The sequence below is a fragment of the Anastrepha obliqua genome, unplaced genomic scaffold (assembly GCF_027943255.1).
Source record: "Anastrepha obliqua isolate idAnaObli1 unplaced genomic scaffold, idAnaObli1_1.0 ptg000005lb, whole genome shotgun sequence".
In the NCBI taxonomy this organism is placed as follows: Eukaryota; Metazoa; Arthropoda; class Insecta; order Diptera; family Tephritidae; genus Anastrepha; species Anastrepha obliqua.
Window position 1 is genome coordinate 2,339,480 of NW_026562177.1, and position 27,083 is coordinate 2,366,562.

The 27,083-nt window shown below is 36.8% G+C and overlaps 2 protein-coding genes across 2 annotated transcripts in view; one reads left to right on the plus strand and one right to left on the minus strand.

Annotated features, from left to right (window-relative positions):
- Positions 1–358: 358 nt before the first annotated feature.
- Positions 359–27,083, minus strand: part of LOC129251140 (SCY1-like protein 2) — a 77,653-nt gene continuing 50,928 nt past the window's right edge. The window contains exons 6-8 of the mRNA XM_054890514.1: positions 14,171–14,266; positions 9,302–9,447; positions 359–448 (exon numbers count right to left, since the gene is read on the minus strand). Of these exons, the coding sequence (XP_054746489.1) occupies positions 359–448; positions 9,302–9,447; positions 14,171–14,266 (332 nt within the window). The remainder of the gene's footprint in view (positions 449–9,301; positions 9,448–14,170; positions 14,267–27,083) is intronic.
- LOC129251142 (uncharacterized) lies at positions 24,874–26,802 on the plus strand. The gene is made up of 2 exons (XM_054890516.1): positions 24,874–25,348; positions 26,593–26,802. Exons 1-2 carry the CDS (start codon positions 24,962–24,964, stop codon positions 26,800–26,802), a joined length of 597 nt encoding a protein of 198 aa, XP_054746491.1. The 5' UTR covers positions 24,874–24,961.

A 27,083-nucleotide genomic window follows, 5' to 3' on the forward strand; every position in this document is an offset into this window, starting at 1 on the left:
CATAGCTGAAGATAGTTCCCGAAGTCAAAGAAGAATTTGCTCTAAAGCCTATCAGCGAACTATTTGTGGTTGTTGGGGTTTAGCTCTTCAGTTAATAGAACTCATCCGTTCCGTGAAAAAACATCAAGGTGCACACCACACATAAGAGGGGGTGTTCGACAAGACACGCAACAAAGGGTGTAAGTGCTAATTATTATTAATTGAACTTTGTCAGGTCTCGATAATAACTCGCCAATCTATCTTTTCCACACATTGTGGCATAGTATGCTGTAAATTTGTCCGCACACGACAGTAATATTTCCGAAAATACTTGAATATAGATACTGCTTCATCAGCCACCCATCCGGTTATCTCAATCTTATGGATAAATTGCGAATTGTGGACTCTGCTGGATGGTCACAACACCATAAAGTGGATACGCACGAAATGTTTGGCGAACATACAGATTCTAATGCAATGTTGAATCTTGCAGTATTACATGGTTGAATGTCAAGATTAAAGTAGTGTCAAATTTGACAGTTGTTGCTTTACTAAGATGGCCGCTAAACACTATCAACGCTTTGGGTGTACCAACGGGAAAATCCTCTATGTACATTCAGGATTTTTAAATCTTTTTCAATGTCAATAGCTCTCTGCAACAGCACATAAACTTCCGTTACTAGATGATAGTTTGGCTTAAGCGTCGGCATTGAGGACTCTTGAACGAAGTAATTCACTGCAATAAAGGCCAATAGGAAGCATAACACTTCAAACCGATAATAATCGGACACAAAGAAAAAGCAAACACTCTGAAAGAATCAGTTTACAATTGTTTTCTCTCTCTTTCTAATATCTCGACCGCTTCAGTGAATTCAGTTGCTGGAGTAGTTGAATTAATTTTGTTTTTGATTTTTCTGGAAGCTACGATGCTTAAAAATAGAGTTTAAAGCAAAGAATATTGATTGCTTCATTGGAGGTAAACAAGGAAAATATATTGCCAAAAATCAATCTCCCAGCTGCGACTTGTATGTAGCGGTCTTCTTCTTATGCGTGTATGATCATTACAGCACAGCAATTCAAAATCTTTTTTAAGCAGAGTTACCCTCATACATAGTCCCACTTCTTCGAAGTGAATATCATTAATTGTATTTAAGTACAAAGTTTTTCGACTCATTTTCCAATTCACATTTGTCTGATGTCAGCACAAGATGGGTATAAAAAATACTGACACCACTTCAAAGGAAAAAAAGGGTAAATTGTTCTCGCGAAACGAATTTTTATTGCAGATGAAATTCGCATTGCTCACAACGAACCAAAGTCGAGGCAAGAGTCTATGCTGAGGCATACAAAATGTATACCAGCGTCTAGAGTGTCAAGTAACTCAATCGGCAGGAGAGATGAAGGATACAGATGTTTGGGGATCCATGTTGCTATTGGATCAAAAAGAAAAAACTTAGAGTATTACGTTTAATTTCAAAAAAATTTAAAAGATGTCATTAAAGAAAGTTTGTCTTGCATAACCCTTCATCCACTCACAGCAATCATACTGTGATGATTGCCCTGCACAAGTGTTGCTTCGAAACACTAAATCCCGCCAGACTTTTTCTTGTGAGGATTTCTGAAATTGTAGATCCGTGCGAATAAATAAGCCACAACTGCTCAATTCACCGATTAATATGAAAAACCGATGGCCGATACCTTTAAAGAAATTTTACCAAAGATTTGAAGATGTTTATAAAAGAGAAACGCAAGAATTCGTACAATTTAGCCACCAAGAAAAAATATCGCGAAAATTGGTTCATTTTTTAGTTGGAAAAATTCAAACAGCAACCACGGATTGAAATATCATATTAAACGAGTTGGATAAACAAATCTGGCATATAGATACAATATATAAATATAATTGGCTCTTAAACCTTTTTTGGTTGTTTGGCCGAGCTCCTCCTCCTATTTGTGGCATGCGTTGTTCTTCCACAAATGGAGGGACCTACAGTTTTAAGCCGACTCCGAACGGCAAATATTTTTTATTAGGAGATTTTTCATGGCAGAAATACACTCGAAGGTTTGCCATTGCCATTCCTCTATTATTTTAGTGTTTCATGCACGGAGATTTGAACCTACGCGCTTTCGAATGGTAGTCACGCACTAACCATTCGGCTACGGTGGTCGCCATACAAATATTCATAACACTGAGTAGCTGCAAGGTACATATTTCAGCCAGTTTTTTACACGTACAGTGTGTCTAATGGAATCGGAGTCGCAATAAGTTAGAAACTATTTGACCTATTCGATTCTCACAAACTGTATTGTATGGACTTATAATATTTGTTCCTTTTTATCTGCAAATGACCTCCGCGAGGTAGGCACCTTGCCGTGTTGCGGAGGCTTAGTCGAATCATTAATCAGGCCTTATCAATGGATGGCAGTGGGCTCGTTTACGTACATTCCAGTAATAAACGAGTTCACTCGACTCCTATGGTTCGGACTGTCGTTTTGAACGATCACCAAGTTCTGCCAACTGGGTTGGAACAAGGTGTAACATGACCCGTGCCGAGGTTCATCCTGGCTGGGGACTCAGATCAAAAATAGCCCAGTCGTGAACGGAGTGCTCCGGATACCTGGCGACCTCCGGTTCTATCTAGCCTTACCTGTGCACACGGACCTCTGTGCAGGCGGATCTCCCTTGTCCGGCACTCGTGGGACCAAAAAATGGAGAAAAATTTAAAGAAACATAATTCTAACAAGGAGGACGGTTCTCCCAAAAAACCGACGGAGGTGAACCCGACTGCTGCCACAGCTGCGAACAAGGTAGTGGTCAGACCGCCAGTAATAGGAGACAGAGGGCGCTTGAGCGATAGGGCTGGTCCCAGTACGAGTACTGCAGGAGGCAACGGGGGACTCCGGTCTCCAAGCGACCAACACCAGGAGTTACGGGATCAACTCCGCTTAGGGCGAGCAATCCCCATTTCACCTCAACCTCTTTCAGGGGACGGGGGTCGGCACCTGCTTCCAGGTTTAACCGGCAGGTTGCCATAGAAGGACCTAGTACCTCTAGGCGAAGTACTATTGTAGGGCAGGGGGGACAGGCTAAACATGTCCGTCCCTATAAGCAAAGCTACTACGAGAAAAAGGCGGCCAATAGGATCTTATTTAAACTAGGAGAAGTAGTAACAGAACAGCTAACAGAAGAACAGGCCAAATCGCTGGAATGGGCAAGGGGAGTAATATCCGACTAGGGTAAACCGGCGGGTGCTACTCCTAAAAGGCAACGTTCTGCAGAGAACGTAGAAGAAAAGGTCGCCAAAAAGCTAAAAACAGGTGGCCATAAATACCCAACATTCAGTGAGGTCGTTGTTGTTGTTGTTGTAACAGCATAAACATTCCCCATACTTACATACGGGGAATGCTGCTGGAGTGACAGTCCTTGACCGGATATAAATCCGGGTCGTTTCGGTAGCGTAGAACCGACTGTCGTGGAAACGTAAGGTCGTAAAAGGCGGCGGTGAGATACTGGCCATCATTAACAAGGAAGAGGAGGAAGGGAACATTCCTAAGGAAAAATGGAGGTGGATTGAGGAGGCTATCGCCGAATTTTACCTCCAGATCCTAGAGGAACACTCCGGACCGCCTACCTTTTGCCATGACGCAGGCTGGTATCAAGGTAGATCAAAGCTCATCGCCTGCGAGGACGTTAGGTCAGCCACGCTCTACAGGTTGGCCGTAGCCAGGATAGGAGAGGTTTGGCCGGGAGCCAAACTCGAAGCGGACAGTAAGGAAGAAATTCCAAGCAGACCTCGAGCTCGGGTTTGGACACCTTGGTGGACCAAGCAACTAACCTCTCTACAAAAACACCATAGAACGTTATCCAACCTCGCCAAGGCCACGAGAAGGTCAGAGGACTGGCAAGCCTATAAGGCTGAACTGAAAAAGTATAAGAAAGCAGTCAGAACTGCGCAACGTGAATCCTGGCAAAATTATTGCAAAGGAATTGAGGAAACTTCAGAAGCGGCCAGATTAACAAAAATTCTTGCAAAGACGCAATGCAACCTAGGCTATCTACAAGGTCAAGGGAATACAAGGACTACGTCAAGCGAGGAATCATTAGGTCTTCTACTAGAAGCACACTTCCCAGGAAACAAGCCGATGGAACAAAATGATTCTGCTAATCATGAAAGACAATCCAACTTAGGCCATCAACACTTTTGGTCCTTATAAATCAACTGGACTAGACGGTATATATCCTGTGGAATTGCAGAAATCACGGGATATTGCCTCTCCGTTCATTAAAATCATCATTAGAAGTTGTCTTAACGTGGGCAACATTCCGGAGAGAGATAAAAGTCTCTTTCATACCCAAGGCAGGCAGGTCCTCACACACTAACCCCAAAGACTTCAGGCCAATTAGTCTTACGTCTTTCCTTCTCAAAATTCTAGAGAGGATAGTGGACGAGTACATACGGGGCGCTATACCAACAAATAAATTCTCCCAGGCGCAGCATGCATATATATATATATAATTGGCGCGTACACCCTTTTTGGGTGTTTGGTCGAGCTCCTCCTCCTATTTGAGGTGTGCGTCTTGATGTTGTCCCACAAATGGAGGGACCTACAGTTTTAAGCCGACTCCGAACGGCAGATATTTTTATGAGGAGCTTTTTCATGGCAGAAATACACTCGGAGGTTTGCCATTGCCTGCCGAGGGGCGACGGCTATTAGAAAAATGCTTTTTTTTTTTTTTTTCTTTCTTCGAGATTCGAACCGACGTTCTCTCTGGGAATTGCGAATGGTAGTCACGCACCAACCCATTCGGCTACGGCGGCCGCATGCCTATACTAAGGGGAAATCTACAGAAACCGCCTTACACTCGCTTGTCGGGTTGGTGGAAAAGTGTTTATCAGATAAAGAGTTTGCCATGGTTGCCTTCGTAGAAGGCCCTGATAGAAGCAATACTCGTCAGAAGGAAGGTAACGGCAAACTTAGACAGCACTACCCTAAGCAGACAGGTCTGCAGAGGCACACCTCAAGGTGGTGCCCTCTCTCCTCTCCTCTGGATTTTGGCGGTAAACTCGCTATTGCTGACCCTGGAGAGAGGAGGTTGTCACGTCACTGCATACGCAGATGACCTAGCAATTGCTGTTAAAGGCAGATATCCTAACACCCTCATGGACATTCTGCGCTCTAACATGGCCACGCTTAGGAGCTGGACTGAGAGTAGGGGATTCGCTATAAATCCCGCAAAAACTGAAATAATTCTCTTCACAAGGAAACATAGGCTTCCTATAATCTCCCCGCTGGTCTTCAAGGGTGTAGAGATTCCTTTAAGAGAGAATGTCAAGTACTTAGGACTCATATTAGATAGGAAACTTACATGGAAACCTAATATTGAGGAAAGAGTAAAAAAGGCCAACGTTGCATTATATACTTGCAAAAAAGCGGTCGGTATTAAATGGGGGTTAACACCTCGCGTTACTCATTGGCTATATACTTCGGTAATTCGACCAATCTTAATATATGGAATACTTGTATGGTGGCCATCTACTCTAAAGGCGAGTTACGCTAAAATCATGAGTAAGGTCCAAAGAACAGCTCTTTTATGCATCTCTGGTGCTTTAAGGACTACCCCAAACAAAGCGCTAGAAGTGCTAATCAATTTGCCTGCACTAAATCTCGTAGGGAAAAACGTGGCCGCCGCCTCGGCGCTTAGACTCAAAAGTATGGCGCTATGGAAAGATCGGCGGTTTGGCCACGCCTGAATTTTGCACACTCTAAACAGTCACAAACAAGAAATAGACTCTTCTACTCCTAGACTTACCTTCGACAAGCTCTTCAAGACAAGTATACCGTCAAGAAGGGAGTGGCAAACACCAAGGCCATGGAGAATTTTTATACAGATGGCTCTAAGCTAGACGATAAAGTTGGCTATGGAGTATTTTCGAAAGAATTAGGACTGGAACTATCCGTTCGACTACCAGATTACTGCAGCGTCTATCAGGCAGAGGTTCTAGCTACATATGTATAAAAGAAGTGGCTACATACCTAAATTTGCATGCCGTAACAAAAACGACTATAAACATATTCTCGGATAGCCAAGCGGCTATTAAATCAATAAATGCGGCTATACTAAGATCAAAGGTTGCACAGGAATGCCGAGCAGCCCTAAATGATACTCGTATTAGCGTCGTATTCAAGGTCAGCCTTATTTGGGTTCCGGGACACAGAGATATTGAGGGAAACTGTAAAGCTGATGAGCTAGCCAGAAAAGGTACTGCTCTTCAACTGCTCAGTGATAAAAGTACCATTGGAATACCTTTGGCCACGAGTAAATTAATAGTAAAAAACAACATTATCCAAGAGGCCAATAGGTCATGGGAAGACGAAGATACATGCGTAACAGCCAGGCTACTATGGCCGCAAATAAACAAGAAAACTTGTTAAAATGTAAGTTGTTTGCGTTTATTTATGGTTTTATAGTAACTAAATAATAAATATATACTAATGTTGTTAATTTTATGTAGGTCGAAAGTTGTGAGTACCAAACAGCAATTAGAAAGGATAGTTGCATTAATGGAAGAGAATCCACAATTCGCAAAAGGGATTTGCACCAAAGTTCAAGCAGCAAAAAATGGAAGGAATTTACAACGGAGCTGAATTGCTAGGGACCACCAGTTAGGACGGCAGCAAAATGGATTAAGGTTAATAATGGTTTTTTTTGTGATGTTTATAGAAATACATTTTTATTTTCCCTTGGCAGGCATGGGCTGTAATACATATTTTTTTCGAATGACGAATAATTGAATAAAGAAAATTTATAACAAAAATAAAACAGAAACTGTGGCGTAAAGGTTTCTATTTAATACTTTTTAGATTTTTCTATAATATTCTAAGAATTTCATTTCTTATGTTTTCTGCTTCTCCGTTATTTAACTCCACTTCAATATCTTCAGCATCATCGTACACAGTGGGTTGAGCAAGTCCTACCATACTTTAATTACCAATACTCAATTGGTACGATTCCTGAGCACAAAATCACAGAACTGTGGCTAGCTTTAAAATATTTGGAATGGATTTGGTTCGGGTGCACTCCTGTAACTAGTTTTCAGTACTGGACAGTAGGTTCATAAACGCCTCTTTAGGTAATCTAAAGTTCTTTAAAAATCTGTAAGGAAATTTCTGTAATATTAAGTACGTCAACACATTTTGAAAATTCTAAATTTACTCAGTGGAAGCCATTTCTTGGGGGTTGGATGCGTCCCTCAACTGTTTTCTACTTCTAGCTAGTTCCACTAATCTTTCATCGTCCGATGAATCGTGGAACCACAACTCCGTTGTACTCATTTTCACAAAAAATACTTTTTTAACTTTTAAAAATGTTGTTAGCAAAGAATTTCAACACAATCGGTTGCTCTTCTATTTTGATTTGCTGTATCAGCTGAGAAAAAATTATCTATAGTAAATGCGTAGAGCGATCGAAATTCATAATAGTCCTATTCTTCAACGAATGAATACCATAATACCAAATGAAAATTCGTTCGATCGGCACTTTCGACTACAGTCGAAGATCGAATGTTGCTCATAATAAGGGCCATAAAGTATATTCCGAGTACAAATTGAAGAGCATTGGTGATAAAACACATCCTTGGCGAACTCCCCTCTTGAATGCAACATCACTTCTCACATCATTTTGCAGTCTCGCGAACGTAGTTGGCCACAATACGAGTTGAAAATGCACCTTATTAATTTTTTATCAATATCCCTTTGTCTTAAAATGTCAAATAGTTTTGTGGGCAGTACCTAATCAAAAGCCTTTTCATAGTCAGTGAAGCATATAAGATAACTTTCCGAACTTCTTTACAGTTTTGTACTACAACTTGAAGGCTGAACATCGCTTCGCCCGTAGCTTATTTGAATCCAAATTGTATGCGACCCATTGATTGTTCACATTTTGTAAATAACTTTTTTGCCCTCCTCTGGGGAAGTAATTACATTTTTAACTTCGGTATGGTTGGTTGGTTGGTTTTTGTGGTGATTCTTCCAGAATCCAACTAGCGCTTCCGCACCATTTTGTTGCCACATCCTTGTTACCAACATGTTTACCATTTTATTTACGGCATGACTATACCCAGTCTGAGCGGTTTAAGAACCTTATTAGGTTGTTGACATCTAAGCCAGATAGTTGTTCGAGACTCTCGAATAGCGGCCTGCCCAGGGTTAACATTCTGTCCTTCCATAGGGCAGGGCAGTCACAGAGGAAATGGAAGATTCTTTTCTTTTTCTCCGGTTCTTTACAACTATGACAGTATATGTTGTGAGGGATGCCCATTTTGGCTGCTTGTTCTCCGACAGACCAATAGCCAGTTATGACTGCCGTTAGTCTCTAGGCATCCCATCCTTTCATGTTTAACAACTTTAACGTTTAACACTCCGCGATTCGAAGGTATTTTAGGGAAATTGTACTCTTGACTGCGCCTAATGGTGTGAATACCGATTCTGCAAGAGCGTTATTCATAGCAGATCCCCTTTTTGCCAGTTCATTTGCTTTTTCGTTACCTTCAATATTCCGATGTCCCGTCACCCAGATTAAGGTAACTTTATGGTTTACACCTACAAGCTTCCCCAATTGCCAGTACTTCCGCCTGGAAGACCCTGCAGGCATTGGGGTGACGCAAAGATTTTTAAATTTTAAGTCTATGAGAGTATATACCAGCTCCAACACCACAATCCCTTTTAGAACCATCTATATAGAATGTAGTGTCGAAGTTGTCCGCATTCGAGGTAGAGTGCCTACAAAGGCTATAACTTTCAGAGTTCTGCTCCGATCCACTTAAAATTTTGACACAAATGATTTACTATAAGATGAGTGAAGAAAAAAAATTTCGATTTTGTGACCCTACCCCCCCCTTAAATAAATGAAGTTAGAAATCTAATTAGGTTTTGAAGAAAATTGTTGATTACATTTGTATATAAGTGGCGTACTGCTCGGGATAGGTGTTTGCCTAGAAAGATGAACCGCATCTGTGGAAGTGAATTTTACTGAATAGAAGCTACAAAGGTGTAGAAGTTTGTTGTTACTATGTATATGTATATGAGTGCATAGAAAAAGTATGCTGTTGAGCTTGAGTTGCAAATAAAGTTATCGAATGAAAAGCAATCAAATTTGTTTCTAGCAAAACAGTTTAAGAAGACAACGCAAGATAAATGAATGCATCACCATAAATATAAGTCTACTCCTACTATATTTTTTTGCTATTCAAATATGTATAAACATGTATGCGTTTTTTAAATATTGCAGGGTATTAAAAAGAAAATAAATTAAACTACTTACCGTTTCCAACTGCTTCATATAATTTGAAACTATATTGCCAGCTTGTATAAGCGGACGTCCATTGTTGAAGACGGCACATATTACCAAACCCAATGAAAACATATCACTAAGTAGGCTGCCCTTCGAAGTTAATTGAGTTTCGGGAGCTGGGTAAGGAAAAAGGAAATACAAATATAATTTAATTAAGGTTAAGATTGTAGGTTATAAGAATCTTAGTATATATTATTATAACTGTTGGCATATTTCTGGCAATTGAAACATTTGTGTTTACCTTTAAACATTTTAATAGAAATTAGTGGCACCGGGTTGGGGAAATTAATTAACAGAGTTCGGCGTACATATATAAAGGGATTCTTGTTCTCTAAACTTAGACAACAAAAAATCGGCAGACTATGGTTTATGGTACTTAGATACAGATGCCTAATTGGAAATTAAGAATATTTCACGGTTTTAGACCTTAATTTGAACCCACTTTATATACCATATCTAATTGGCAATACGTTTAGGCCTCTTCTATTCGCCACTTCTCTGAGAGCGACTCTGCTGTAATATTCGGTTGAATAAGTATACGTGTTTGATGACAGAGGGCGTTTCTGAGAGAAGTTGTTGTTAGCACCGACGGCAAAATAATTTTCAGACTAATTGATAGGCTAGTAAGGATTTGGCAGTTATTCGAGTAAGCATTGCTTCGTGATTTCCGCAGTATCGTTCGGTAATTCGCAAAGCTAGAAACTGTCTATGGGGACGCTTCGCCATCTATGACCCCAGTTATATCTTGTTTCAATCAATTTAAACGTGTGCGAATATACGTTTTTGATGAGTAGCGACCAGGATGCCCGGCAACGTGGTTATCGAGGAAATCATTCAAAATGTCCACGACATGATTCTCGCTGATCGACGAACGAAAGGGCGCGAAGTTAAAGAGGCCATAGGCGTGTCGACTGGAATGGCAATTAATATTTTACACGATAAGTTGGTGATGAAAAAATTGTCGGCCCGATGGGTGCCGCGATTGCTCACGGTGGACAACAAGCGGATGCGGCTTGGAGCAATTTAAGCGAAATCCGAAGGAATTTTTGCGTCGAGTTGTCACCGTTGATGAAATCTGGATTCCTTATTACACACCAGAAAGTAAGCAACAAAATAATGAATTTCTCCCGGTGAATCTGTTCCAAAGAAGGCGAAGATAGCCCCATCGGTCGGAAAGGACGTTTTTTGGGAGGCGAAGGCCGTCATGCTCATGGATTTTTCAGAAAAAGGAAGAACGATCACTGAAAAATACTACTGTGAGTTATTGGGCTTTTACAAAAAATTGAAGGAGACACGGCCGCATTCGGCGAAAAACAAGGTGCACCAGCACATTCATCCGGAGTTTTCGTCGCCGAACTACATGAATTGCTGCCGCACCCCCGTATTCCCCCGGTCTGGCTCCCTGCGACTTTTTCTTGTTCCCTAACATTAAGAAATGGGTAGCGGAGAAAAAAATTTAGTTCAAATGAGGAAGTCATCGCCGAGACAGAGGCGTACTTTGGAGAGTTCAACAAATTGTATTTTTTGGCGGGGTTTAATAATGGCATGCGCGTTGGGAGAAGTGTATCTTTCTAAAAGGGGACTATGTTGATAAATGCAAAATAAAAACAAATTTGGGAAAAATTGTGTCTTCATTTCTAACACGGGTACTTGTTGAACCCCCCTCGTATACCAATTCCTTCATCTATTCACGACTTGCTAACACTTTGCGAAAAGAAGAGGCCTTCTGTGTCAGATTCTCGATGAGAAAACGAGAATCATGCACATGAAATAACAAAAAAAGTCACTAAAATAAAGAAAAAATAAAAGAACGATGGCGTACGAAATTGATTATTAGTAAATTAAACAAATTATAGCATATAATAAATAAAATTCTATAATAAACAAAGGTTATTTTCATTTCATTTACCTGCTTCCACAACACGGTAGGCGGTATTCAGAATGTGTGGACAACATCAGATCGATTTTGAAGAAATTAGCTGATTTACTGACCTAGTAAAGGATAGTATGACAGCATTTGTTTACAACAGAGCTTGGCAAGAACTCAGATTACAAGTATGTTGAAGATATACGAAAAAATCAACGTAGCAGAACCATAGATAACTCAAGGATGATCGATTTCAAGATTTGCTTGATAGCTATGGTGAAAAAAATTGTGAGGGGAATTTTGGCTGTCACGTCACTTGGAAGAGATGAATGAAATGAAAACAAAAGGCTTAACAAAAACCATAAGCAACATAATTCGCGCACCATTTTGCAGCTATATTTGACTTAGTACATGCAGGAGAGACTCAAAAAACTTAAAAAATGGTTGTCTACGGTTATTACGCTATCACAATTTAAAACCGCTCACTTCATTTAGATAAGACTGTTCATTTTAATTAAACAAAAACTCACTTCAAATGACGCACAATAAAATTAAGCACTTGCGACATCTGTATTCACCGCATTTGTAAACAAACCGCTGCCATGGCATGAGCATTGGTTGTGTTGACTTTTTTCGTATATCACCAACACAACATACATTTTGTTGAACACGTCCCAAGTGACGTCGGCCCATCAGCCGATTCTGTCGAATTCGCTCAGAGCAGAATAACGTTCGGCCACGTAGAACACCTCTAAAAATCTATTCAGCATGTATAAGTATATAGCTAGAAAAGCGAAACTCTTTTTCTTGTGAGAGCGCGGTGAAAGTGTACATTTTTTATAACATTCGTTACTAATATCGCACTGGAAAACACATTCATTGGGTATGTTTTAAGCAAACTTTAGGATTTATCACTTTTCCTACCATCATGGAGGTTAGGTGGACAGTTCCTCATTACGCTTATTCACCAATCTACATATGTACATAAAATAAGCACAATCAGTATAAAATACATAAACAAAAAATAAACAAAAATTTAGATTTGAATGAAATTATTGGTAACTGAAACACAAAAGTAATCAATACGAAAAACAAGTACATAAAATATGGAAATTTCTCATATAGCACAAAAAATTGTACCAAAAACATATTTGTAAAACAATGAGCAAAATAAGTTGAAGCAAAATAAAAATAAAAGTAACGATTAACGAAGATAATCTTTAATTTGTATAACATAAAAATAGTTAACAAAATTATGTTTGTAAAATATCTCAAACACAAATTCAATATCCTTACTTACGCGTTTAAACCATAAAATATGTATATGTATACATATAGGCATATTTACACACATAAATGAACAACCAGCTATTAATAGAATTACATTACAATTAAACAAAATGTATTCACAGCAAAGAGTAATTGAATTTGCCAGTGCTTTCATAAATGAGAGAAAGAAAGATGAATTCAAAGCAGAAGTCGAAAAGGATATAAGAGGTTTTGACAATTTCTTAAAACACATTTTAATTTGAATTATTACGTTTCAAATGAATTAATTTTAAAACAAATAATAATAAATATTTAAGTCGCGGCATTTTTCCATTGACATAAAACGAACTGTTTTCGTTAGTTATTTTTGGTGCCTTAGTGCTAGCAGCCCCCCACTGCGGCTATCAGCTGTTCATCAGTCCAGGGATTGGCAATGCTGCCTCCTTAAGGGGACCCGGTGGTCTAGAAATTTCAAAAAATCGATTTTTTGTATCTTAATGTGAAATGTTCATGTGGAAATTCCCAATATTATAGCTTGTACAGGCCACTAACTAGGTAGAGAGCGGTCCGCGGTCATTTATTTCGAAACGACTTTTTTCGGCTTAGTGTTGTCAAAAAACCGAATCGTCTGAAATTGTAAATGTTGTTCACAACATCAATGGCTATCGCCCGTACTAGAATCATATTATTATTTCAATTATTTCGTAATTTTTTGGTAATTTTTTGATTAAAAACTGAAAAAACCCGATTTTTAGAGTGTCATATTCAAAACCGGTCATTTTGTTTTTTTTTTATTCAAGTACGGGACATTGCTACAGTCATATAGCCAATATGGACAACACCGTACAGGTCCAATTTTTCGGGAGGATCAACTTCACCCCCATTTTTTAAATTATTAATATTAAAACAAAATTGTTTTTTTTTAATTTTCGTATGCAAAAGAAGTTAAATAAAAAGCCTAAAAAGTTTAAATATCGTTTTTCATTACTCTAAATTTTCGAGCTCTAGACTACCGGAACCCCTAAACACTTAGCAACTAATCCTTACTTCACTTCTGAAGAAAGCCGGAATGTAATTAAAACGCGATTGAATTGACCAGGAAAGCTCAATATTTTTATTACTCGTTCTAAAATTAGGTTTTTCGCCATTTTTCTCACACCAAAAATCAAAACACTTTCCGCTGTCAAAAACTAATTGTCTAAGGAAAATTGTATGTGGGTAAACACCAAACTTAATGACTAAATTTAAAGCTTACTTGTCTCTGCTAGTTGGAATTTTTTAACATAGCCTCAGTCTGCCGCATTTTTCAGCGCCTAAAGATGTCTCAAAACAAATTAGAAAAGAAATTGGTAGAAAAGAAATTGGTAGGCATTTTTTCTACTGGAAAAACTGCGCTCTTCTGTTCTTTTCTCAAAGGGAAACAAAGGAACAATTTCGGTGTTTTTAGAAAACAATCGTCTCCGTAGTGATACAATTCTTCAAAGTTATGTAATCTGCACTGTGCAAATGGAAGTTCTAGGCAACTATTTTACGTGAAATAATCCGTTTACTTTCTTAGGTTGCATCAGTAGGACCAGAAATGGTATATACATATATTTTTGTCACCTTCTTGAGTATATCTAGTGCCATATCGAATCCCAACCAAACAAATACCTACTTTTGCCTTAGTGATAGTTATAATGATAATACATAATAATACTTACCCATAAAATCCAAGTTGGGTTGAGCCATTTTCGATACCCTGTTACTCCAAGGTGGACAAGGAACTAACTCATTTACATCAGTCGCATTCATTCTTTCTGTTAAAAATATATAGAAATGAAAGCAAGTAAGAAAGTGCAAAATTTGGTTCAGACCGAAATTTATATACCCGCGCTTGATTTAGTAAAAGTGAAATTTTGCTGACGGTTAATTTTTGAAATCAAAGCCATAGGCGATTGATGGGTATACCTTAAAGTATGAAACGGACGGACGGGCTATATAAAATGTGGCCCTTGTCGAATCGAAAAAGCACAATGTGCACCAAGTTTTAGAGAATTTTATTAAGTCGTCGTGGTACCGCGCTTTTTTCAAAATCTTACTTGCGTCATTGGGTTTAACTCCCTTTTTTTGGGTTTATTATTTATATTATACCAGATTTAAATAATTCTGCTTCAATTATTACAGAGATTTTACGTTCTTAACTTGGGTGGACATGGTTATTAACTGATTTAAAAGAGTTTTATATATGTATGTACCAAGCTTCTTTAACCCTCCGTTGTACACCCGGTTCTGGCTAGACCTTTTTTGACTTTGTACGTGAATTTAACATATTTCTTTTATAGCTTACGACTTGTGCTTCTAGGTAGCTTCCTAATTTTCTATCGATGTAAGAATACTACTATTTTAACAGTATCCTCGAACAGGACGAAAAAAAGTATGTAAAAAGTTGCACCTTTGGTTGTACACCTCGGGTCTGGCTGGACTCCTATACAAAATGTATGGAAACATATGTGATATGATACATTTTGACTATTTTACCTGCTTTTTTTTTTTTTTCAAGGTAAATCTATATTTAGACTATCTTTTACGACCATTTACCTCATATGTATATATGTATGTGTTCACACGCACACATGTGTGCGTTCATATATAAAACGGTTATTGTCTCGTTTCTTTGTTCTTTCTACGCATGCACTGAATACAGAGAACGTTAAATATAGAGAATTCTCACGAGCTACGAATAGTGTGAATTGTCAAAAATGAAGTGAAACCGCGAACACTATTTCACCTCGCTTAACTCGACAGCGGGGAAGTTCTTAACAGAGCTGATTACAGTGAATTATGTACAAGTACATTGGCTCTGCTCAGTTTTTGGTTTCTGTATGAAATCAAATTGACGAATGCCGACGGCATTTTGCAAAGCATTTGCTTGTGCATTTTTATGTTCCCTTGGTAAACGAAAATTTATTCAATTTGTATTTTCAAACAAAGGTGATGAAGAAAAAATGATTGAATTTATTATATGCGCCAAATCAAATCAAAGTAACTTTAATATTTTGATTTAATTTAAAAAAATACATTATAAAACGACCTCTCACATTTTGGTATGTGCTTTTTAGTAAATTTAAAACTAAACAAATTTGATGAAAATTTTTACTAATATTTTGAGTCGAAATTAATTCATAGCATACAAGTGTTTTGGTATATCGACATATGTATGTATTTACGTTTGAATATGCATTTTTTGTTCCTTTGCCAAACGAATTTTTTTTCAATTTACATATGTATTTTACAGAGAATAATTCATATATGTATGCATTTTATAGATAGTATAAAACTTTGAAATTAAAAAAAATAAAATAAAACTTCAAAGAAACATATTTGCATACATATGTATATGGACAACTAAGTTCTATTGCATTTTAATAAATATAGTGTTGCACGCATATGTATGTATGCACTGAAGCAGCATGACCTACCTCACGAGCATCGCCTTATCATATTGCATGCAATAATTAGGAAGTAAATATTCGAATGACCGAATTCCTGCAAATGCTAAAACAACTTCTTCTGCATATGCATCGACGTATGTGCATGTGCGTATATGCACACTTGATGCCCTAACTATATATATATACATATGTACATTCAATTATCAAATCAAAAAATTCTGTATACAAAACGCTTCATTACCAGGCACACAGAAAGATGGCATATGCAAATATAAATATGCGAATTGAATTCAAGCAAAACAATGCTTATTAATATACACATATGCATGTGCATATAATCGCACACACAGGGCACTCACTTTATTTCTCAAAATGCGTATGTCGTTCAAAGCTAAAATTCTATGCCCAGCGACTACAAGAACAAAATGCAGTCATAGACGCAGGCGTAGCGGCCATCATTCTAGTTGCCATAGCGCTGAACAGTCGCGGCGGCGCCGAACAGTTTCAACTATTGAACTGTGCAACAAAAACTCATCATCAAAAAATTCATTGATAAGTTCGAGCTCATAGTTCTACGAACAAAGTACTTTCATTCATAAAACGAGCCGCCCATATGCCAATTTTCTCGACAATTCGAAAATAGTCAATATTGGAATATTTCGCGTAGAATTATTTGCCAATATTTGATAAATCTTGAATTTTTGTCAAGTCGAGTGCCCGCTGCTTCGTACATATGTATGCATTGCTGTGCCTATGAATATGCGCTGCGCCATGAGTGCGCGCTGGATTTCTTGCGAAGTTTTACCGTTTTATCTTGAGCTGTGGCTGGTGAGCATACATACACACAGCATATACATATGCGCAAATGTATATAAATTCACAAATTTACATTTGCATATGCCATCTTCCTGTGCGCCTGGTAATGAAGCGTTTGCTATAGAGGATTTTGATTCAGTTGGAAGGGATTCAACAAAGTTTTACAGACACCAGACAGACAGACATAACATATGTACATAATTTGGATGATTTGGAGAAATTCAAATATATAGGTCATATTAAAAAGCTACCTAACATTCTTTGCTTCTAATCACCAACAAATTCTTATCGACTGCTGCTAAATTTACATAATTCAGCCCCTCACTGTTAATTTTTGTTGAAAAATCTGTCTATGGTGAAATTGTCTTCGCGAGACGAGTACCCCTCGAAAATGAACACTTTCCAGTCATTAAGACTTCTCTATTCATTAACGTTCTCTGCTGAATAATGAACGTTGAACGCATAGCAAAATAGCGCGAAAATAATGAACAAAAACATGAATACAGTGAAACTGGACCCTATGTGATTGTGTGCAGAGAACGTAAATTCATAGAGAAGGCGCAGAGAACGTTAATGAATAGAGAAGTCTTAATGACTGGAAAGTGTTCATTTTCGAGGGGTACTCGTCTCGCGAAGACAATTCACCACTGACACATTTTTCAACAAAAATTAACAGGAAGGGGCTGAATTATGTAAATTTAGCAGCAGTCGATAAGAATTTCTTGGTGATTAGAAGCAAAGAATGTTAGGTAGCTTTTTAATATGACCTATATATTTGAATTTCTCCAAATCATCCAAATTATGTACATATGTTATGTCTGTCTGTCTGGTGTCTGTAAAACTTTGTTGAATCCCTTCCAACTGAATCAAAATCCTCTATAGCAAACGCTTCATTACCAGGCGCACAGGAAGATGGCATATGCAAATGTAAATTTGTGAATTTATATACATTTGTGAATTTATATACATTTGCGCATATGTATATGCTGTGTGTATGTGTGCTCACCAGCCACAGCTCAAGATAAAACGGTAAAACTTCGCAAGAAATCCAGCGCGCACTCATGGCGCAGCGCACATTCATTGGCACAGCATTGTATGTACAGTAAGCTTGAAATGTTACAGGCATCTTCAAATGCTCTGATTTCAGAGTAAGTTTCTAGCTGCAGATATATGCATATGTTTTGTGCACTTTTTATCAATTGAAAAACTACATACGTAAAGTAATCTACTAATTAACTATTTGCCTACTATCAGTTAACATAAAATAATTGTTTCCAAATTTTATCTTAGTATTAAAATGTCCGAATCAGACCTTTTTTTTAAGCTACTTGTTTTCTTCTGCAACTTACTGTATGCTCATGCGCGCACTTGACGCACAGCAGCTGCGGCTGTCGAGCATTTAGAAAGACATATTTACATACATATATTTTTGCATACATATGTACGATGCCGCGGGCACTCGACTTGACAAAAATTGAAGATTTATCAAATATTGGCAAATAATTCTACGCGAAATATTCCAATATTGACTATTTTCGAATTATCGAGAAAATTGGCATATGGGCGGCTCGTTTTATGAATGAAAATTCTTGCTCTTAGAACTATGAGCTCGAATTTATCAATGAATTTTTTGAAGATGAGTTTTTGTTGCACACTACAATATTTGAAACTGTTCGGCGCCGCCGCGACTGTTCAGCGCTATGGCAACTAGAATGATGGCCGCTACGCCTGCGTCTATGATTGCATTTTGTTCTTGTAGTCGCTAGGCATAGAATTTTAGCTTTGAACGACATACGCATTTTGAGGAATAAAGCGAATGCCCTGTGTGTGCGCTTGTATGTACATGCATATGTGTATATTAATAAGCATTGTTTTGCTTGAATTCAATATTTATATTTGCATATGCCATCTTTCTGTGTGCCTGGTAATGAAGCGTTTTGTATACAGAATTTTTTGATTTGTTTGAAGGGATATGGGCACCAAGTGTACATACGCACATACAAATATGTACATGAGTATTCAAAAGAAATTTGTTTTAGCTTTTGTGAGGCAGGAATTTGATCATTAGGTTATTTACATGAAATATAAGGCGATGCTCGTGAGGTAGGTCATGTTGCTTCAGTGCACACATATGCGTGCAACATATACATATTTAATAAAGATGCAATTGAATTTAGTTGTCCCATATATGCAAATACGTTTCTTTGTTTCCTTTATTTATTTTAAAGTTTTATACTATCTAGAAAATGCATACATACAAATGTATGTATATTATTATTCCCTGTAATAAAATGTAAATTGAAAAAGATTTGGTTTGCCAAAGGAACAAATAAATGCATGTTCAAATGTAAATACATATGTATGTCGATATACCAAAAACTTGTATGCTATGAATTAATTTCGACTCAAAAAATTAGTAAAAATTTTCATCAAATTTGTTTAGTTTTAAATTTACTAAAACGCACATACCAAAATGTGAGAGGTCGTTTTATAATGTATTTTTTTAAATTAAATCAAAATATTAAAGTTACTTTGATTTGATTTGGCGCATATAATAAATTCAATCATTTTTTCTTCATCACCTTTGTTTGAAAATACAAATTGAATAAATTTTCGTTTACCAAGGGAACATAAAAATGCACAAGCAAATGCTTTGCAAAATGCCGTCGGCATTCGTCAATTTGATTTCATACAGAAACCAAAAACTGAGCAGAGCCAATGTACTTGTACATAATTCACTGTAATCAGCCCTGTTAAGAACTTCCCCGCTGTCGAGTTAAGCGAGGTGAAATAGTGTTCGCGGTTTCACTTCATTTTTGACAATTCACACTATTCGTAGCTCGTGAGAATTCTCTATATTTAACGTTCTCTGGAAGGCGCAGGAACGAATGGACAGGTTAAATGTCAAAACACATCAAAACGAGGGTAGGAAATTAACAGAAGAGAGTTAACATAGCGGAGCGTAGTCAACAGAAATAAATATAACGTTTGCATTGAAATGTAAAATGCCATGATTTGATGTTAGGGAAAAGAAAATAACAGAAGACTTGTACATATTTCTTTCATGCTTATTTGCCGTCGGCATTTCGCATGCGCAAATAGATTATTTCTTGTGAGATGAATAAATTAATTCTAAGTAACGCAATAGCACCGTAGGCCTAAGTAGCTAGTGTGCTTTATCAATTAGTGTTATATTTCATATTTCTCTAATAAATAATAATAATAGTAATTCTAAGTAAATATATGCATGCATGAATATGAAATTTTAGGTATCTAATTGACTAAATTGTATTGAATTTAGGTCTATTATCAAAATTATTCAAATATCATAACACAAAAAATAACTTTGTAAACCATTCATTTACATCAAAGTTTATTATTCAGCAATATGTTGTACTTTTTAAATTATTATATACATATTAGGGTGGTCCAAAAATGCATGGGAAAAAATTTATATTAAAATTTTTATGCTGCCGCCCCCCATAATGGTAAAGAATGAAAAATAAAAAGACCCGTATTTTTTTTTTTTAATCAGACCATATTTAATGGTGCCGCCGGGGCTTTGAAATATCCCATGTATTTTGCATGGGAAAAAAATACTTTTTCGTAGATTTCATGTAAAAACCTGGAAAATGAATATATTTTAACCGGATAACTCAGTTTCTCTTCATAATTGGTCAGGGAATAACAACCAATTATGAAATAATTAATTTTTTTGTATTAACTATTTTTTATAGAACCCCAAAAAGCCCCCATAAAACGAAAATCTAAGAAAAAATCGAAAAACAATATTTTATATTACTTTTATGATATTTTTTTTACGAAACTTTGTACACATGTTTTTGGAGGTGATAGAAGTAACATAGGGTACCATCAGCGAGGTGGATAGGGTTTGAGATATAGGTCAAAACGTGGACCCAGGTAACCTTCGGATGTGTATGTACAATATGGATATCAAATGGAAGCTGTTGGTGAATGCTTTAGTTCAGAGTATTCCTCATGCCGCTCCGTGACTAGGGTCTCGAGATAAAGACCAAAACGTGGACCCTAGAATGTGTTTGTACAATATGGATATCAAATTGAAGCTGTTGCTGAATGCTTTAGTACAGAGTATTTTTCATGCCGCTCCGTGACTGGGGTCTCGAGATATAGGTCAAAACGAAAGGATAGTTCCGTTTATCTAATTGGCCATTATACATATCAAATTATTGGAAATAGATTACCTTCCAAAAAATAAGTTTTGCGAGTCCTTTTTTTTAATATTCGCAAAGTGAATCTCTGTTTACGTGAAAGTGCTGCATTAACTATTAAGGAAGTTGCTGTGTTTTGGGACAAAGCTCGGATACCGATTCTTGATACGGCACTATCATTTACTTTACTGTCGGAGTTTACTGTCGGAAATTCAAGTTCAATAAGTTAACGAATAGACATATTCAATTTTAGTGATCCGCAACACAACATACTGAATGTGAAAATGAGTGAGTGTCGAAATCTACGAAAGGATAGTTCCGTTTATCTAATTGGCCATTATACATATCAAATTATTGGAAATAGATTACCTTCCAAAAACAAGTTTTGCGAGTCCTTTTTTTTAATATTCGCAAAGTGAATCTCAGTTTACGTGAAAGTGCTGCATTAACTATTAAGGAAGTTGCTGTGTTTTGGGACAAAGCTCGGATACCGATTCAAAAAGAAAACCGTTGTATAGAGAAGCTTGAAAAATTATACTCTGAATGGAGGAATTTACAAAAATCAAGTAAAAAGAAGAATGCAAAAGAAAAAGAACGAGCTTTTTTAGAAAAATTAAATGACTTGTTTGACATTGCTCATGCAGATGCTATTGAATTAATGACTATAGATGAAGATAAAATGTTTTTAAATAAACAAAGAGAAAAAGGTCGTCCTGGTTTTATGCATGCTGTTGCTGAAAGTGATCCACGTATACAAGAAGAATCTGAACTAATGGACCAGTCTTTCTTGAATAGTAGTTCTGCTGAATCTGAAGCTGAATCTGATAAAGAGCAAGAAATGATAGTGCCGTATCAAGAAAATCAGAATGACTTTTCACTGAATGAACCTGGTCCATCACAACCTAAAAAACAAAGACTGCATGGTACCAAAAATATTATTACACCAAAAATAGTAGCTGCTTTCGATGCTTGTAAAGTAAGTGACAGGTGTGGTGTACATATTTTGACAGCGGTAGCAGAAGCATTAGGACATGATACTCTTTCACTGTCTATAAGTAGAAGTACTCTTCGACGTAATAGACAATCTATTCGAGAAGAGCTACAAAATTAAAAGGTGTCTTCAAGGAATATGACTTGATAGCACCAGTTGTTCATTGGGATGGAAAACTTTTGCCTTCTTTAACCGGTACGGAGACTGTAGATAGACTTTCTGTGATAGTTAATTGTGAAGATATCGAACAGTTGCTTGGAGTACCTGCGTTGCCGAATTCAACAGGGAGAGAACAGGCTGAAGCAGTTTATGAAGTGCTAGTAGAATGGAATTTACACGAAAAGATAATTGGTTTTTGTTGTGATACCACAGCGTCAAACATGGGGCATTTAAGTGGTGCAGCTATTTTATTGCAAAAAATGTTACAAAGAGAGATTTTGAATTTTCCTTGTAGGCACCACATTTATGAAATTATTTTGAAAAGCGTATTTGATGTAAAAATGTCTTCTTCTTCTGGTCCAAATGTACTTTTATTTAAACGTTTTAAAGAATATTGGCCTCAAATTGACCAATCTAAAATCAAAACTGGATTTCAAGATACGAAAATTAAAAATATTTTGAAAGAACAAAAATCTGATCTTAAAAATTTTATAGATAACACTTTGGAATTACAACATCCTCGTGATGATTACAAAGAACTTTTAATTCTTTCTAAGCTCTTTCTTGAAGAACAACCCTCGTGTCAAAGTTTTTATCGACCAGGTGCTTTTCATCATGCTCGCTGGATGTCCAAAGCGATATATTGTTTAAAAATTTTTTTCTTTCAAGATCAATTCAAATTAACAACAACAGAAAAAAAAGCTATTTATGATATATGTCTGTTTATTGTAAAACTCTATGTAAAAGCATGGTTTGAAGCACCAACTGCTAAAAACGCTCCACGTAATGACCTTCAGTTCTGTAAAGATTTAATAAACTATAAAGGAATTGACCCTGAAATTTCAAATGTTGCTAGTAAAAAAATAATTAACCATTTGTGGTATTTAAATGTGGAAAATGTAGGTTTAGCATTTTTTGATAATGATATTTCTATCCAGACTAAAAAAGCAATGATTAAGTCTTTAAAAGAAAAAACACTAGATGAAGAAGGCATTAAACGAATGAAAATTTGTAAAATTGATGAAATAGAAAACAAAGATTTGCAAGATTTCGTATGTACAAAAACAAAAAAATTCTTTGAAAAACTTAATTTTTCAACTGATTTCCTAAAAAATGATCCATCGGCTTGGAGTAACAATGAAAATTACAGAAGGTGTAGCGAAATTATCAAAAAAATTTAAGTTGTGAATGATTCTGCAGAAAGAGGAGTAAAACTCATTACTGATTATAATCAAATTTTAACTTATGATGAGAATCAAAAGCAATTTTTACTTCAAGTTGTTAAAGATTATAAGTCTCGTTTCCCAAACACAATTAAAGGAACATTGGCACAAGCTTTATAATAATTTACGTTAAATCTTTTACTGTAATATATAAAGTATATTTTTAATTAAAATTTTGTAAAAAAGTAAAATTGTAAAGATAAAAGCAATTCTATCGTATTTCTTAAGAAACTGAATAAATACATTTTTTTTTAATTTAATAATGCTTAAACTATCATTTTACCAAGTGAAAAATTCCTGTCTTCAGTATTTATTAATGTTATTTTATAAATAACTAGCACACCCGGCCCGCTTCGCTGGGCACACTAAAATATAATAGATATGGTTTAGAACAGAAAAGATATGGTTTTCATATTATTAATTTCTTTATTCTTTATTCAAGCGCTTTGGCATAAACAATATTTTTTGTTTTTCTATTTGTTTTTGAGTAAATATAAAATATAAATTGAAAATCAACAGCTTTCATTTGATACCCATATTGTACATACACAACCAAAGGTTGCCCGGGTCCACGTTTTGACCTATATCTCGAGACCCCAGTCACGGAGCGGCATGAAAAATACTCTGTACTAAAGCATTCACCAACAGCTTCAATTTGATATCCATATTGTACAAACACATTCTAGGGTCCACGTTTTGGTCTTTATCTCGAGACCCTAGTCACGGAGCGGCATGAGGAATACTCTGAACTAAAGCATTCACCAACAGCTTCCATTTGATATCCATATTGTACATACACATCCGAAGGTTACCTGGGTCCACGTTTTGACCTATATCTCAAACCCTATCCACCTCGCTGATGGTACCCTATGTTACTTCTATCACCTCCAAAAACATGTGTACAAAGTTTCGTAAAAAAAATATCATAAAAGTAATATAAAATATTGTTTTTCGATTTTTTCTTAGATTTTCGTTTTATGGGGGCTTTTTGGGGTTCTATAAAAAATAGTTAATACAAAAAAATTAATTATTTCATAATTGGTTGTTATTCCCTGACCAATTATGAAGAGAAACTGAGTTATCCGGTTAAAATATATTCATTTTCCAGGTTTTTACATGAAATCTACGAAAAAGTATTTTTTCCCATGCAAAATACATAGGATATTTCAAAGCCCCGGCGGCACCATTAACCCTCCGATGTTCATATGGGTCTGGCCAGACCCATTCGATCTTTAAATGTATGTAGATCTTTTATTTTTAATATCTGAGGCTTCTTAGTCCATGACTTCCTAAAATGTAGTGTGCTAAACACAATGAAGTAGCAAAATTAAGATTTTTGCTATATTTGTTGTAAAAATAATAACTTTAAACTAATTTCGTTAATAAAGCTCACATGGGTCTGTGCAGACCCATATAAGCTTCTCATGTAAATTGGTTAACCGTTAGGTGTAAACAACTAAACTGTTAGCGGAGGCAGCGGCAGAGATAATTTTTTAGTTGACATTTGAAAATTAAAGTGAATACGTGTTTTTTAATTAGTGGGACGTGTTTTTTTTTTAATAAAATGGAACAAGTAAATATGGATGAAGTTGATGTGATGACGCATTTGCTTCGCAAGCTAAGTGCAGCAATTATGAGTCCGGAAGAACGTCAGCGACTTTAGGCACAAATTGAAGAAATTATGGGACAGGAGTCCGATCCATTTGAAACAAGTGGCGACGTAGAAGATGATGAATATTTTCCAGATGAAGATGACTTCGGTGAAGCATCAGATATAGAACAGGAAATCGAGTTAGAGGCTGTTCTGGATGAAAACCATGATGATATTGAGAATTTGTATAGAGAAGCTATCGCCCTTCAGGCTTCAACCACAATGCAGTCATGCAGCACATCTATTACCCATGGCCTTATATACAGGTCGAAAGATGGTAAGATGTGGAATTCAAATCGCCCACCACCTGGAAGGCCTCGTTGTCACAATGTTACAACTTTTACTCGTAAAGGGCCACTACGAGGAGCGTCACCGCGTCATAAAGCTCTTTACAAGATATTGCTGTTTCCTGAAATCGTAAGTATCATTGTGCGGGAAACCAACAGAAAAGCCGTTGAAGCGTTTCGTCTATGGAATGAAAATCATCCCAGTAATAACCAGCGTTCTTGGGTAATGGCTAAAGAAGACGAAATGTATGCTTTTTTTGGGATGCTACTTATTGCTGGTGTATTCCACTCGAATTCTCAGCCAGCGAAAGAATTGTGGGCCAGTTACAATATGCCAATTTATAAGGCCACTATGTCATTGAATCGGTTCAAGAGCTTAACTACTTTCATCCGTTTCGATTACAGTGGTACTCGTGCTGAGAGGTTGAAGCAAAGCAAATCTGCTGCCCTGGACGATGTATGGCTCATGCTGATGGCCAATTTAGAGAAAGCATACACTCCGGATTGTCATGTAACCGTCGATGAACAGTTATTTCCATATCGTGGGCGCACTCGATTCACCCAGTATATTCCGAGTAAGCCGGCAAAATATGGCATGAAGTGTGGTGGATTTGTGACTCTGTTTCAAACTACCCTTTGAAAGGTATAGTTTATACCGGAAAACCACCACGTGGCCAGCGAGAAACGAACCAAGGTGAACGGGTCGTCATGAAATTGATGGAAAATTATATGGACAGCGGTAGGACTGTTTATGCTGACAATTTTTTTTCAACATACAACTTGGCAGAAATGGTGATGGATCGTAGAGTGGCTTTCGTCGGTAACGTAAGATTGTTATCACAATAATAATATCGCTCTGTGCTCGTATATGGCAAAGCCGAAAAAGCCAGTAATTATGTTATCCACTGCCCATTACCGTCAAAGCACCGATCCATTGAAAGGATTCAAGCCAGATCAAATTTTGGACTACAATAAATTTAAAGCGGGGGTAGATAGAATGGATCAAATGTTGACTGTCTATTCGTGCAAACGCTCGACAAACCGTTGGCCACTGGCAATGTTTTATAATATGCTTGATATTGCCGGTTTGGCCTCATTCATCATCTATGACGAGCTGAATCCGGCAAAGCAGAGTGATAAGAGGCGCTCATTTATCATTGAATTGGCACGGCAGCTAGTTATCCCACATATGACGAAACGGGCGACTAACCCATTAGTATGGAGGTTTGCTCATATAAGACAAGCAATGAATCTTTTCAATATCAAGGTGAGTATGAATTATATACACACCTAAATATATCTCCGCGTATAAAGATATGTGTATGCATGTATTCATATTTACTAATTTAAAATAAATTATTTCGCTACTTTTAGGTAGCGGAATCTTGTCCATCGACATCAGATGCAGCACAGCAACAATCATATGCTCAAGTTGCTTCAACACGGTCATCGTGCTACCATCGTGCTGCTTCTTCTAATAAGCGACGTAAAACTCGTTATAACTGCAGCAAATGTAATCGTCCCATATATCTTAATGAACATTCCATGCAACTATATAGTTGTAAACCCAATTGCCTTTCGTAATTAATACTAATCCGTTCAAATAAATTAATAAAATTATTTTTAAAACCGTATTGCTTACATTATTTGTATGGGTCTGGCCAGACCCTTATGATGCACTTACCGCATCATAAGGCACCGAACATCGGAGGGTTAAATATGGTCTGATTAAAAAAAAAAAAAATACGGGTCTTTTTATTTTTCATTCTTTACTATTTTGGGGGGCGGCAGCATACAAATTTTTTTTGGACCACCCTAATACATATGTATGTATATTCATATACTACAAAGCGTTGAATACATTA

Coding starts and splice junctions, on each gene's coding strand:
- LOC129251142 (XM_054890516.1), top strand. CDS start 24,962: ATGGGACAGGAGTCCGATCCATTTGAAACAAGTGGCGACGTAGAAGAT. Junction 25,349..26,592: donor TATTGCTGTTTCCTGAAATC/GTAAGTATCATT, acceptor CGCTACTTTTAG/GTAGCGGAATCTTGTCCATC.